Below are 13,390 nucleotides of genomic sequence, written 5' to 3' on the forward strand. Positions count from 1 at the left end.
GCAGCCGGAGAGCTAGAGATGACTTACACAAGGATTCCTCAGCAGGTATTGCGTTACCTGGTTCGGTTCACCTGGCCTGAGTCTATCAGATGCACCCGATTGAAGAACTCGGTCAGTGTGTAAGAACCACAACGCGCATTTATATTTACATTTCACACATATTTACAAATCAGACAGGAAACAAAATATCGATACAAAAGCTACAATATTACAAGTTATAAAAGACCTGAGTATACATTTAAATATGGTTCAAGGGTTTTTAGTAAAGAAACTGGTTCTATATAGAACCATGATCACTCAGAGAACCCTTTGCATGATTAAAGGGTTTCTTTGCATCGTTTTTTTAAGAGTGTACCTGATCACCAAGAGACCGGCGCTCGGCCACGCTACGAGGACTGATGATACCAAACAGAGGAAAACGGCGGAACGATATTTAAAGTCGTCTTATTTAACACTCGTATAACAGAAGCACTGAACACTCACAAACCGTGAACACATCAACTGGTTAGTGTTACATTCTCAGTGCCAAGTAGGCGAGAATCCTTTTCAGACGATACGATACGATACGATACGCTACGCATCTCGACACAGTTTACGATACAATACAAAAACAAAACAGGTAACGATTCGATACACTTCGACTCATTACTGAGCCGATATGGTTTGATTCAGGTCAGTTAAAATTCAGTATTGACATCCCCTGACACAATCAGATTTTCTGCAGTTATCAGATTATTAAGTGCATGTAAACACACTGAACCAGTTACTGACACAATCCGATATTCTGTAGTTATCAGATTATTAAGTGTAAACTCACTCTCACTCCAGCAGACTGTCATGTGAATCGATTTCTAACGGCTGTATTGATTTTTTTAGTCGTTTTCGTTTTTGATTTGAATCCAGGCTTATAAACCAAATCGATGCAGCTGTATCGGACACCGCTGGGCTGCTGAGCACAATGAAAAAACACAAGCAAACCTCTTTTAAAGATTTATTAACAAACACTGTAAATGTACCACACAAACCTTATTGTGTCTTCAGAAAACCTGCTGAACTGAAACAAACACAAAATCTTCAGAACACTCTGGTACTGCTGACAGTACAAACTGGGCTTAATTACAGTTGAAGGCCCGGCTGCTTTTTTTAGGGCCTAACCGAACGTAGAAACTCTGGTCGTCTTGCTTCACAGAAAGAACAGTTTTTCCGAGAGCTGGATGGCGGGTTCTGAATGCAGGTACTGGCCCGACAGGAAGGCCAGCTTGTGGGCGTATTTGCACGGCGCCGGGACGCGGACCGTTCCGGGCCAGTTCCAGTAGAGGTGGCACATTTTGAACGTCAACCTACATGTGAACATAAATATTACACACCGTTACAGACGGACACACTGACCCTGCTGGACACTGAGATAGGGCTGCACAATACATCGTTTCAGCATCGTCATCAAACTGTACCTGAACTACAGTCGCTTCGCAATCAGACACGTCATGCTACAGTTTTTTTGTTGCTTGATACAAAAGAAAACTCGCACGATTCTCCTTTTCCATAACTACAAGAGAAGTCTGATGTATTTTACTCCAATTTAAAGCAGCATTATGTGAAAATTGGCATTTGTTGCACCTTTGCTCCCCCTACTGTTGTGGAGTGGACTTTCACAGCACTGTCGTAAAATTAAATCTCACTTTGAGCGCCCCCTAATGGACAGGTGTGCACATGCATTTGTTAAGAAGCTGAAGGAAACAGAATCCGACTCCCCTCTCCCCATTTCGGATGTTTGTGTGTAAATCGTGTGTTATCTGTAGCGCCCATATGGCTGCGTGAGGCGAATGGGAGTCGGAATTCAGCACAACACCGACAAAAACATGAGAAGAGAAAGAACCATGTCAACTTTCAAGGCTCATTTGGCGTCGGATTGACAGACGACCAAACGTTTTGGCATGAGATGAATTTATTTCCTTGCATGCTAATTTAGCCTGAAACAGGACTGAGGTTAGACGACTTTTGGCATCTGGAAAAACTACAAAACTCCGTGAGACGGATCACTACAGCTAATGTGATGGTAGTTGGTGTGATGTGGAGCCGTGAAGTGTTACACAGTTCTGGCGAGAGGTTCTTGTGCTCCTCCAAAGTTACATAGTGCTATAGCAGGCGTTCCGGCCCGGAGTGCAACGACAGAGACGCCGTTCTCACTGTTACAAATCAGCATATCATCAAAATGACTTTGAGGCTGTTATTGTAAAGTAAAACTGTTACACAGTGTTGCTTTAAGGGCTTCTGGATTCACTGAAAACTTGTCACAGCTCTCACCTGTTTGGTGCACTGAAACCAAATTGTATAGCACTGCACTCAAAAAAAGTTTAGAGTAAAAAAACATTTTTCATCTCTTTAAAAAAATATTTTTATCTTCTATGTAGATGCAGCCCCCTACAAAATCGCCCCAATCACCGCAGAATGATTAATTCTTTCCAAACAGAGCTATTCACTGTGTGTGTATTTTATACATACATACATACATACATACATACATATACATACACACACATCGGGGGAAAAAATATTGCACGTTTATTCCAATATCGTGCAGCCATACATTCAAGCATGCTAATGCTTACAAGGATTATGCTCTGATCTATTTAAAGTCAAGGCATGAATAGAGACAGTAATAATCTAAATATATACATTCATCATTTACGGGGTTCTTTCTGTGGGAGGAGTCTGTTCCAAACCCAAACCCCTAAATTTACACTTCTGAAAATTAACCTTCATAAAACGTGTTTAAAAACTTGTGTTCTCTGCAAATTTATCTATAAATAATGAACTCTGATTTTAGTGCATGTAAGCTTGACACTTTTTTGTATACACAGCATCAGAAGTTATGGATTCTTTGTGGACAGACTCTTCTCTGTCTGATGTAATGGACTAATTAGCAGGAGCCTCACCCTGTAAACAGACGTCGATGTGAGCCTCCCTGACTGAATGTGTGTGCAGTACCTCTGCAGGTGGTCCGGAGTGAGGTTAGCCGTGTTGTAGATGGAGATGTAGTGGGTGGGGAACCCGCAGCCTTGGCGAATCGAGTGAGCCATGAGGTAGAAATCCACCCTGAGGATCAGCAGCAGGACAGTTTAATCCAGACTTACTGAAGTCCATGTACACATGAACAGACCACTCAGATTGAGGCCATTCCGAACACAGTTTCTGTCAGATTGAGTGAGGAGGGTAATCGGAATACATTCCCAATTGGAAAGTTGGAGTGCGTTCTGCGTGTGTTTGCATCAACATTCAATATGGCAGAGCTTGAAACTTTAAGGGTGTGCTGCACCAACATTAAGCTTAAACTGGAATTAAATGTTGCAAAGTTACTTTAAACTTTAATTCATTCAGGGATTAAATTTAAACTTCCAATTTCAAAATGTGTTTAAAACATTTGTGCTTTCTGCAGAACAGAAAACCTCTCTCTCTGTGAAACTATAACCCTCTTATAAAATGAAACAAACTTAGGACTGTATTATAAGTCACTCACTGAGGGTTAACAATTTCCCCACAAGGGGGAGCTATTAGCACTCATGTACCTTTGGTGTGCATCACTGAAGTAGAGGAAAATAAACAGTGGGATCTGATAGAGCGTTTCACACCAAACCACTCTGAACGACTGTTTACATCTTAACCACCTAATTATGCAGAAATTTAGAAAAATTGGTGGAGTTCCCCTTTCAGAGAGGGTATAAAGTGCACCTGCAGGACTGTTTCAGTGTCGATCAGCTGATCAAACTGAACACGTCTGTGCTGACCAGCGCAGGAGAGCGAGGAAAACAAACAGCGTTTAATCGACGTTTCTCATTTTTCATTATCATTAAAATTATCTAATGATAACATTTCACTGTAGACCTGTTCAACATTTTGGCATTAAAAATAAATAAATAAATGAATGAATGAATGAATGAATAAATAAATAAATAAATAAATAAATAATCCCAAATGCCCCCTCAACCCGGATATTTTTGGTGGCCAAATTCAGTTTGTGTGAAATAAAACAACAAATGATTAATTGTTTTATCATCACCAGGCAAAGCCTAATTGTAAAAATTTCCAAAACTTAAATATTTGTTTGAAATATTTTGTCTAAACTCAATATTTTGTCTTCCAAATTATAATTTCCAAATTTTAAAAACTTTTCAAATATTTTGGTTCCGTTTTTACCCTTTCAGTTCATTCCTCTCCTCTGAGTGTTTCAGTATAGACGAGGTTGAGGAAACTTTCTTACTACTTTCCTTCTTAGGCACCTTAAAAAAACCTAAAAGAACTAAGGAAAAGGTGGAGTTTGGAGTGGAAAAACTGAAATTATCCCGGCAATTTTCTCCCTGATCAAAACTGCTTTTTAAAAACACTAAAACAGTCACGTCTGGTTGGACACGAGTGAACTGAGCTTAACACCAAAAACTGCCTTCACCGGCAAAATTCCCAGCAGGTTCCAGAACTGAATTCTTATACACCAAATATCTGACAGCATCTTATCTCCAGTTAGGAAATCTTAACCTACTCAATCGAAGTCCATAATCAGCCGTCATGCTTGTTGCCTAGCAACCGACCATAAACACACAGCTGAAACATAAACCCATCAAAATAATGTTAAAATGTGAGTTAAGCTGCTGTTACTGATGTAAAAAAGGTCAAACAGAACTAAAGTGTGACAAATTGTGAGGTGTGAATACTGTTAGAGCGCCCCCTGCTGTTTATCAGAGCGTTGCCGCTCCCCAGTTTCAGTCTCCATTTCCCAAACGTTTTAGCCGAGCGCGCTAACGTTACTCCTCCTAATAAACAGACACACGTTCAGCTCCGTCTCCTCATTATTCACCACCATCACTGTAATATTTCATCATCAACATTAACACACGAAGGTGATCAGAGGGGCGGTGGAGATCGAGTCTGCAGCGTCTGAGATCTTTAAAACGCAGAGTTAGAAAAGAAAATCATCTCACAGTGAAAGCAGCGTTTTACAGTAGGAATAAATGGAGCTCATTATGCTGGTAGTGAACTATGCTGCTGACTCAGCTGCCTAAAAACCATAGAAACGGACCTTAAACAGAAGTGAGGACCCTGTTGGGGTTCATCCTAAAGTTAGGACAGGATTTAGGAGGTTTAGTCTAGTTAGGATGTTTGTGGAATGCTGTTTTCTTATCCGGAGTTCATGATGAGATCATGAAGTTAGGAGCTGTTATTCTGGAATAGCTGCTGTCCTAAACTGTCAGAGTTAGGATGTTCCTGTAATTGGGCTCCAGGTTCTAGGAGAGCAGAGCACTCACCAGTCTCTGTTCGTGACTGTGTGGTCGAGCACCGTTCCTGGTGGAGGCGTTCCGAATCGATCTCCTTCGCATGAGTACAGCGTCGTATTGATTCTCTTCTGCACCACGATGAAGGTCAGCTTCGGCTCGTAGTTCGGAAACGTCTCGAAACATTTGAGGATCTGAGGGATCTCGTAAAGCTCCACGGTTTTCAGCTGACCGTCCGATACTCCGTCCCGGTAGATCACGATCTTCTCTGGGAAGCTGTGGTTCACCTGGTGAATAACAACAATAATAACACTAATAATAATGAATGTGTGAGAAAAGCAGTCTCTCCTGGTAGCTTTCAGAGATGGGCCACACGGGCAGCTCTGTGGTCAGAAATGGACCCCAGAAACTGTGCTGTGTTCTACTCTAAAAAAGATGGTTCCTCAAGGGTTCTTTAGTGAAGAAAATGGTATTTTAAAGAACCATAAACACTCTTTACATCTGAACACGTTCTCTGCATAATGAACGGCTTCTTCAGATTGATGGAGATGGTTCTTTACCTAAAGGGCATCTATATGGCAGGCGTTTCTGATAAAAAGGCCAATGAGTGTAGGTCCAAGGTAGGTAAAATAAACTCTCAACTCTGTTGCATCAACAGTGCACATCACTGGGGTTAGAACACGTGCAGTACTACGTTCCTAAAGATGTTCTACTGTGGAGGAGAGTTTGTTCCAAATTGAAAACCAATCACCACAGCAATATTCAATCAGCTCATCCAGTGGAGCTGAGGTTCCCTTTAAAGGTGTCAGTTTAGTCATTACCGTCACACCCACAGATACCATGCTGGGTTCAGTCAGGCACGTCAATGGCGCCGCTGCTTTGGGGCGGTCAACATTTCTGCCCGACTGCATTCAGTACCCCTACAAAGCGGCAGTTAAAGAAAGGGACTGCCCACAATTACACTATTTCAAAAATACTGCATTCTGGGATACAATTATACACCGGTCAGGCATAACATTCTGACCACCTCCTTGTTTCTGCGCTCATTGTCCATTTGATCAGCTCCACTTACTATATAGGTGCACTTTGTAGTTCTACAGTTACAGACTGTAGTCCATCTGTTTCTCTGATACTTTGTTAGCCCCCTTTTACCCTGTTCTTCAGTGGTCAGGACCCCCATGGACCCTCACAGAGCAGGTACTATTTGGGTGGTGGGTCATTCTCAGCACTGCAGTAACACTGATGTGGTGGTGGTGGTGTGTTAGTGTGTGTTGTGCTGGTGCGAGTGGATCAGATACAGCAGTGCTGCTGGGGGGTGGGGGGTGGGGGGCATATAAATACACTTCACTGTGATATATACAGACTGTTGGTAATCTCAATTATAACGTGATATAAACTTTAATACAAATTTGGAAAAATGTGAAAATATGAGCCAAAATGAAAAACAAAACCTGTTTTCGTGTCTCGACCTCTTTACTAAAAAACAACAAATTAAAATGTAAGTAAATTTGAATTGAACACAATCCAGCTTGACTGAAGTGAAATGAAGTGAAAAACCTGACAGAATTTTTGCTTCTCAGTCTGGCTTCTACTCCAAACGTCACTACAGAAAAGTAACACTGAACTTCACTCTGACAGCATTTCAATGAGGAAAACCAGCTTTAAGTGCTGCACAGTGGAAATCAGTACAGATAACCTGTTTTCAATTCTGACACAAATTCAGCATTTTGTTTAAATGCAAATCTTCATGTATGGCTTTTCAGTAAAGAGGTCAAGCAACATGAAAACAGAGCAACATTGGTTTTCACGTATTCTGCATGTCACTATGGAAAAGTAAGGCCATGTTTTTACAAATTTGTATTCAAATTTATTTGGTATAAATAAGATTACTGACTGTTTCAGTATATATGACTGTATAGCACCCCACCCCCCCACCAAATAAAGCCATTTTGGAGGCTTAAGTAAACCTTTTTAGTAGATTAACAATGTCATATTATTCTGGATGTTTTTTCACATTTTTATAGTGACTGCCTTTCAATCTGGCACAAATTCCCCTCCATAATCTACAGTACAGTTTCTACTTTAAAAACAATCTGAAACACCAGAGGAATAATAAGACACTGAGTATTTAAAAGATGTTCTGCTTTGTGAGAAAAGCGATTCATTTGCACTTTTCAGTCTCACTTCCAGGAAAACAGACAGTGGAATGTAGGCAGGTGGTGAGACGCACGTTCACCACGGCGCATGAATCTTTTACCTCGTAATACTTCTGCAGGGCGGCCAGCAGACACACTCTGAAGCCGTTAATAATCTCCTCGTTGGGCATCTGGAACGTGACTCTGGAGTACCACCTCGTCAGCAGACTGACAAACGTGCAGAGACATGACGGAAAATTCACTGTCAGACACGCAATGATTGACGTTTCTTAATTTCTTTTCCCCGTATTAACTCTCCACGTCTTACATTCAGCTTAATTATTTCTGACTCGTAGCTCGCTGGAACAGAAACCGTGGACAGTGCAGATTCTGAACTTTCAGAGCATCACATCAGTGTTTGTACACAGAAGGAGGAGGAGGAGATGTTTTACTGGAGTCTGTGTGACTTTGGTCATTCAGTTTTCATTTCAAAACCACATTCATAGTACTGGATTACATCATTAAGACCACGCTGGTAGGCGAGCTGTAGCTCTGATGGAGCTGGTCTCATCACCGTTACTGCAGACACAGCCCTGCAGGAGGATAAACACCAACAACACTGACCAGAATGACCACAAACACACGAACAGATATGAGGACACTTTAGATGCGTCTCCAGAAACACCGAGACGATCAGCTGATTGGTGGATCCGTATGACCTGCACATCTCCAGAGTTCAGAACATTCCAGTGTGAGATTTTATTAAACTAATAATAAAATAATAAAAGCTTAAATAATAAACTCACAGAGTTTATGAACAGAGATATGAAGATGAAGCTTCTTATTCACCAGATTCTCATCTGAATTTTCCATTCCACCTTAAATGGAGCTGCAGTTACACTGAGGCGCCTTAAATGCAGAAGGAATTACGAAAGCTGGCGAATATGAAGCAACATCAGCTTAGCTTAAGAAATGCATTGATTTACCTCAATAAATGCTCCTTAATCATGTTTAATGAGCAGCTAACGAGCAGCACAGCAGAGCAGCTGGCTGATCTAACGCCGCGTCCCAAACCACATATTTTTACACACTATTAAGTGAGCTAGTATGCGGTTTGGGACGGGGCGCTAGTAACAGCTGGAAAATCTCAGCCGTTTAGATTTCATTTCATTTATTATCCCTACAGCAACAAATCAAATAAAACTTGTTTTCTTTGCTTCTGCATGTGTTCTGTGCGTTTATTTCTGGGTTAAGTGAAAGTCGAATAAATAAAATACAACCCTTTATTCCACTTTTGTTTCTTGTTATTTCCCTCAAAAGCTTTAAGCTATTTTTTTTTATTTTTCCACAGACAATAACAGAGCCAAGAAACAAGAATCGTCCCTTTTTTCTTGTTTTTCAATACTGGGTTTTGAAATGAAAGTCTAACGACCAAAGGTACACAAACCGAGTGGGACAGGGCTCGTAGCGTTCAACACTGCGGCTCCATCATACTTCAATGAAAAGAGCCAATCAGCTGCTAACTGGGGAAGGCACAAGTGGGGAAAAGCGCCCCTTGTGGTTGTGTATGGGTAGAAGCTGAAATAACCTAAAAAAAATACATTATTTGATTTGTTATTTGAGCCAAACACCAGAAACTATTACGCAGCTTTTAACGGTGATTTCAAATCTGTTTCAGAAAATATAGATTTCAGTTCAGGGTTTATAAATCTCTCCTCATTTAAGGTGCAGTGTGGGAGATTTAGGGGGATCTATTAGCAGAAATGGAATATAATAAACAAGAACATGCTTTCATTTGTGTATAATCAGCTGCAAATGGCTGTTATTCTTATCTTGCAATGAGATTTCCTAACTGGAGATAAGATGCTGTAAGATAAGATTCCTAAATTAAGATCAGATTTTGTTCTGTAATATGAATTAGTGAAAAATCTGATCTTGACCCGTCGGATCTGAACTTTGGACTAAATGAGCGGAAGTTTCTGTAATACGGCCACTGGGGGGCTCTGCTAACACTGCTGCTGAGTGTCCAGCCCTGGTCATGGAGATCTACCTTCCTGTCTACCAATCTGCCACTCCTGCTCCAGCTAATGAACTTCTTCAGAAGTCCTTGACTGTATTCATATTTGCAGCTCGATAAGTTTATTGTGCAGCATGCTGGCTGCACTAAAGTGGATCTCCAGGAGGAGATAAACAGTATATAACCTGTTCAGACTCGCCACGAATCCCATCACAGATCGGCTCTTCTTGCTGGTGTCGTGATGGACGTCCACGCCGATCACCATCAGGTGTTTCTGTTCAAATAATAAATAATAATGAAATATTAATAAAAATAATTCATCTGACTTGGTCAGTAAGATGCTGTCAGTGCTTGGTTGGATTAAGTGGAGTAACCTGCCTTAAACTCAACCCAATAAATAAATACATACATACATACATACTAGGGGTGGGAATCTCAGGCCCCTCACGATTCGATTACGATTCAGAGGCTGCGATGCGATTATAAAATGATTATCGATGCATCTTTTTTTTCTATACATGATTTCTATTTTCTTACTGTCTGAGGACTTGGTAGTTTTAAAGCAAAGTATCTGTGATGATCCATAATGCATTTACGTCCAATATCTTTTATTAATAAAACAAATGGAAGTGATGTGGTCAGTGAACTGGAAGGCTCTCATTCACTGTTCTTGTTTGGAGACGCTGCTGCCACTCATCTGAGATAAAATGCTCTGTTACGGTGAAATAAGATAAGTGGTGATGGATGACCACGGAGCGCGTTATATATTCTTTAGGGATTTCATTACTTCGGTTTGGTTTCGTGATAGAGGGGGGGGGCACGAAAGACTGCAGGTCACCTAGCAACGAGGTTTCGCCTGGCCAGTAGCGAACGAAAAAGGAAAAGAGAAAGACAGACGAACATTTGGAGATGAAAGGACTTATTCGCATTTATAAGCAGTGCAGTTTCCTGGTACGTTAAATCTGCAACGAGAGACTCAAACACTAACTAAAAGATGCGAAGCTGCGAAGATGAAGTCGCTTCTCTAATTTTCCCGTTCCACCTTAAATTTAAGGTGGAATGGGAAAGTTCAGCAAGAAGCTGGAGAATGAGAAGCGACTTCAGCCTCGTAAAACAGCGGAAAGCTGAGAGACATTTTACAAGAAACTATTCAACTTTTGAGGAAATGTTTTCTGGCGGAGTTGGAAGAAAAGCGGCTGTAGCTAAAGCTTAAAGCAGAGCAGAGTGAGTCTGCGTTTTCGTTTATATTGTTTAGCCTAAACTAGCACATTATCACATACTGGACATTAAATGTTGTGTCTCCCAAGGTGGTTTGACTTTGGTTGAAAGGTCAAAATGTCTCTTCTTATCATTTGTGTTGTGACTCCTGATCTAACCTGGCTTTAATGCAGAGGGAGCCGGTCGGATTTCTCACTCCTCCAGTGGTGTTTTTGTTATGTGCCGCCACAGACTGTCCGGGCGCTGCACTTCCACACTTCCAGTTCCGCCTTTTGCGTTCCGTCAACATTACGTTATCAATTAATATTTGGAAAATTGATTTTTGACATTTATGAATCGATTCAGAATCGTCCACGTCTGCATCGCGATGCATCTAAGAATCGATTTTTTCCGGCACCCCTAATACATACATACATAACACCCCGACAGGACACAAGGGGGCGTATTTCACCAAGTACAGCCACTGAGACATTCCTTCAGGGCAGTTAAAAATTTTTAGCTTAGGTAACTTAAATAATTATTTAATTGTTTACTTAGAAATCCTACTGAATGAATATTTTGAGGAACCAAATATGTATATTTTTCACTGCACTACTTTTGTGCTATCCAGCTTGATAAAGTAATCCTGTAATTTCAGTTTAATCCTCTCTATACTAAAGTTAGAGCGATTATTCTCACCAGGGGAACACTGACGGTCCACAGCTCTCCTCCCACCTTGCAGTTGATCTGCAGGAGGATTTTCTGAGCAATGCTGCGAAGCTTCTGAGGCTGAGAGATGGTCCTGACGTTGATGGCCTGCAGACAGACGCAGAAGAGAAAGACAAACGTGTTTTATAGTATTCATATTCCCATAAAGTGTTAAATACACACTACATGAAATCAGTATAATAATAATCTTTATTTATAGAGCACTTTTGGTGCTGATGGCAGCTCAAAGTGCTTCACAGATGGTGATAAAGCTCAACAGTAATAGAAGAAACTGAGCATTAATTTATAATAATGCAAGACAATAAATCACAGACAAGATAAACACAGTAGAGACAAAGAATTATAATTTTAAGTTGTGTGCATTTTTAGACTCTTTATCTAGAAAACTAAAAGTTTCTGTCTCCAAACTCAAACTCTATTCGTTCTATAAGGTTCTCTCTGTGAGCCAATCAGCACTTCGAACACACACAGGAGGACCAATCAGGTTCTGCTTCTCTGTCATGTCGCCGCTCTGCTCAGTGACGGCGGGAAAAGGTTATAAAACTTTATGAAATATGAAAACATGTTGCTGAAACTCTGCCTGTCTCCTTACAGCTCTTTAAAAACTCTTATTGTCTTAAATTTTATAAATATTGAGCCTTAAAGGTCGTTAAATAGTGAACATTTGAATTGATGGGCTCTTAATTACAACATAAACATTTATTTAATTAATTCATCCATCTTTTTTTTTATTCTTTCTCCCAAAATAAGACACTTTGGCTCATTAGAGTCTCATCTGTGATATTAACTAAACCTCACACGGCCTTTAGACTGACCGGCTACACTGACCTGCTGGGACGGTTTATTACAGCAGCTGTTTCTGTCTGACTAAAGGAAACTACTGGTTCCTAAAACTGACCTCTGCACTGGACAGAATATTTAGCACTGACCTTTATACTCAATCTGCAGAGCTTTTTGAATAAAAAAAAGATGGTTTGTCATAAAACAAGAAATTAATGTCATAAATAATAAAAATAAATGTCATAAAATGTAATAAAGCATTAAATTTAACTTACGTTTTAAAACATTCTTGAAAACTCGTTCGAAAGTTGCTTCTTTCGTGTTTTGCCAGATAGAACCTTATAACTCCAAGCAGAAAGTGGGTTCTCAGGGTTAGAAGGTTCTATCTGCTTTTGACCTGTTCCAAAAAACTCGCTGATAAATCTGATAGGATTTGATTTTGTACATTTGGAATAAATTCAGGGTGTCTGTCATTTTCATGTATTACATAGACGCGTTCCACATATCAGTTCTGCTATTTGGAATGCGAGATCTTTATCAGTATCTCAAAACTGCTCAGAACGCAGACAGAACCGTATAATTCTAAGGAGACGATTTATCGTTAGTGTGATAGATTAGCGCAGTACAGAATGCTATTCTGAACATATCGTGTACATCGTCAGTGCTTGTAGACACTGACCAACTCATCACAAACAGAGCAAATTTATCCGTTTAACTGGATTTAATGCCAAATACTGAATAAAAATCACTCTGTTCACAGTTTCTGACAGCATTTTTAAAAGGTAGGATCTTGTTTTTTATCTTTTCCAACTGATCACATTTCTAAAAAATGAACATCGTGACTTCACCCATACAATCAAAGCAAAATCAGAATTATGTGACACCATCAAAGACATCATTACTCATTTCCTTTTCTGTTTCGGACATAACATGTTTCAGCCCTGCTGCAGCACCCCAGGAGAGATGCTGTGCGTCCTGTTGTCCACCAGGGGGCATTAATGCACAGATTTAAAAAGGAATAAGGCCCATTCTTACACAAAATAAAGGAAAACTTCACTGCTTTCCTTACCTGCTCCCTGACGGAATAAAACGAAAAATTCTAACATACGAAATCAAATATGATGATTAAAGAGAACATCACCAATAAGAGGTACATACAGTCATGTGAAAAAATTAGGACACCCTATCAAAGCGTGTTTTTTTTAAACATATTTGGACATGTGGAAATAAAATATCAATTTTAACAATACTGAGAGATTCAAGTAATA

At 40.2% G+C, this 13,390-nt stretch overlaps 1 protein-coding gene across 1 annotated transcript in view; it reads right to left on the reverse strand.

Moving 5' to 3' along the window:
• Window positions 1–1,183: 1,183 nt before the first annotated feature.
• piwil2 (piwi-like RNA-mediated gene silencing 2) overlaps window positions 1,184–13,390 on the reverse strand; it is a 60,816-nt gene continuing 48,609 nt past the window's right edge. The window contains exons 19-24 of the mRNA XM_036599059.1: window positions 11,313–11,429; window positions 9,602–9,690; window positions 7,522–7,627; window positions 5,298–5,551; window positions 2,989–3,096; window positions 1,184–1,340 (exon numbers count right to left, since the gene is read on the reverse strand). Of these exons, the coding sequence (XP_036454952.1) occupies window positions 1,184–1,340; window positions 2,989–3,096; window positions 5,298–5,551; window positions 7,522–7,627; window positions 9,602–9,690; window positions 11,313–11,429 (831 nt within the window). The remainder of the gene's footprint in view (window positions 1,341–2,988; window positions 3,097–5,297; window positions 5,552–7,521; window positions 7,628–9,601; window positions 9,691–11,312; window positions 11,430–13,390) is intronic.

The sequence above is a fragment of the Colossoma macropomum genome, unplaced genomic scaffold (genome assembly GCF_904425465.1).
Source record: "Colossoma macropomum unplaced genomic scaffold, Colossoma_macropomum, whole genome shotgun sequence".
NCBI classification, from domain to species: domain Eukaryota; kingdom Metazoa; phylum Chordata; class Actinopteri; order Characiformes; family Serrasalmidae; genus Colossoma; species Colossoma macropomum.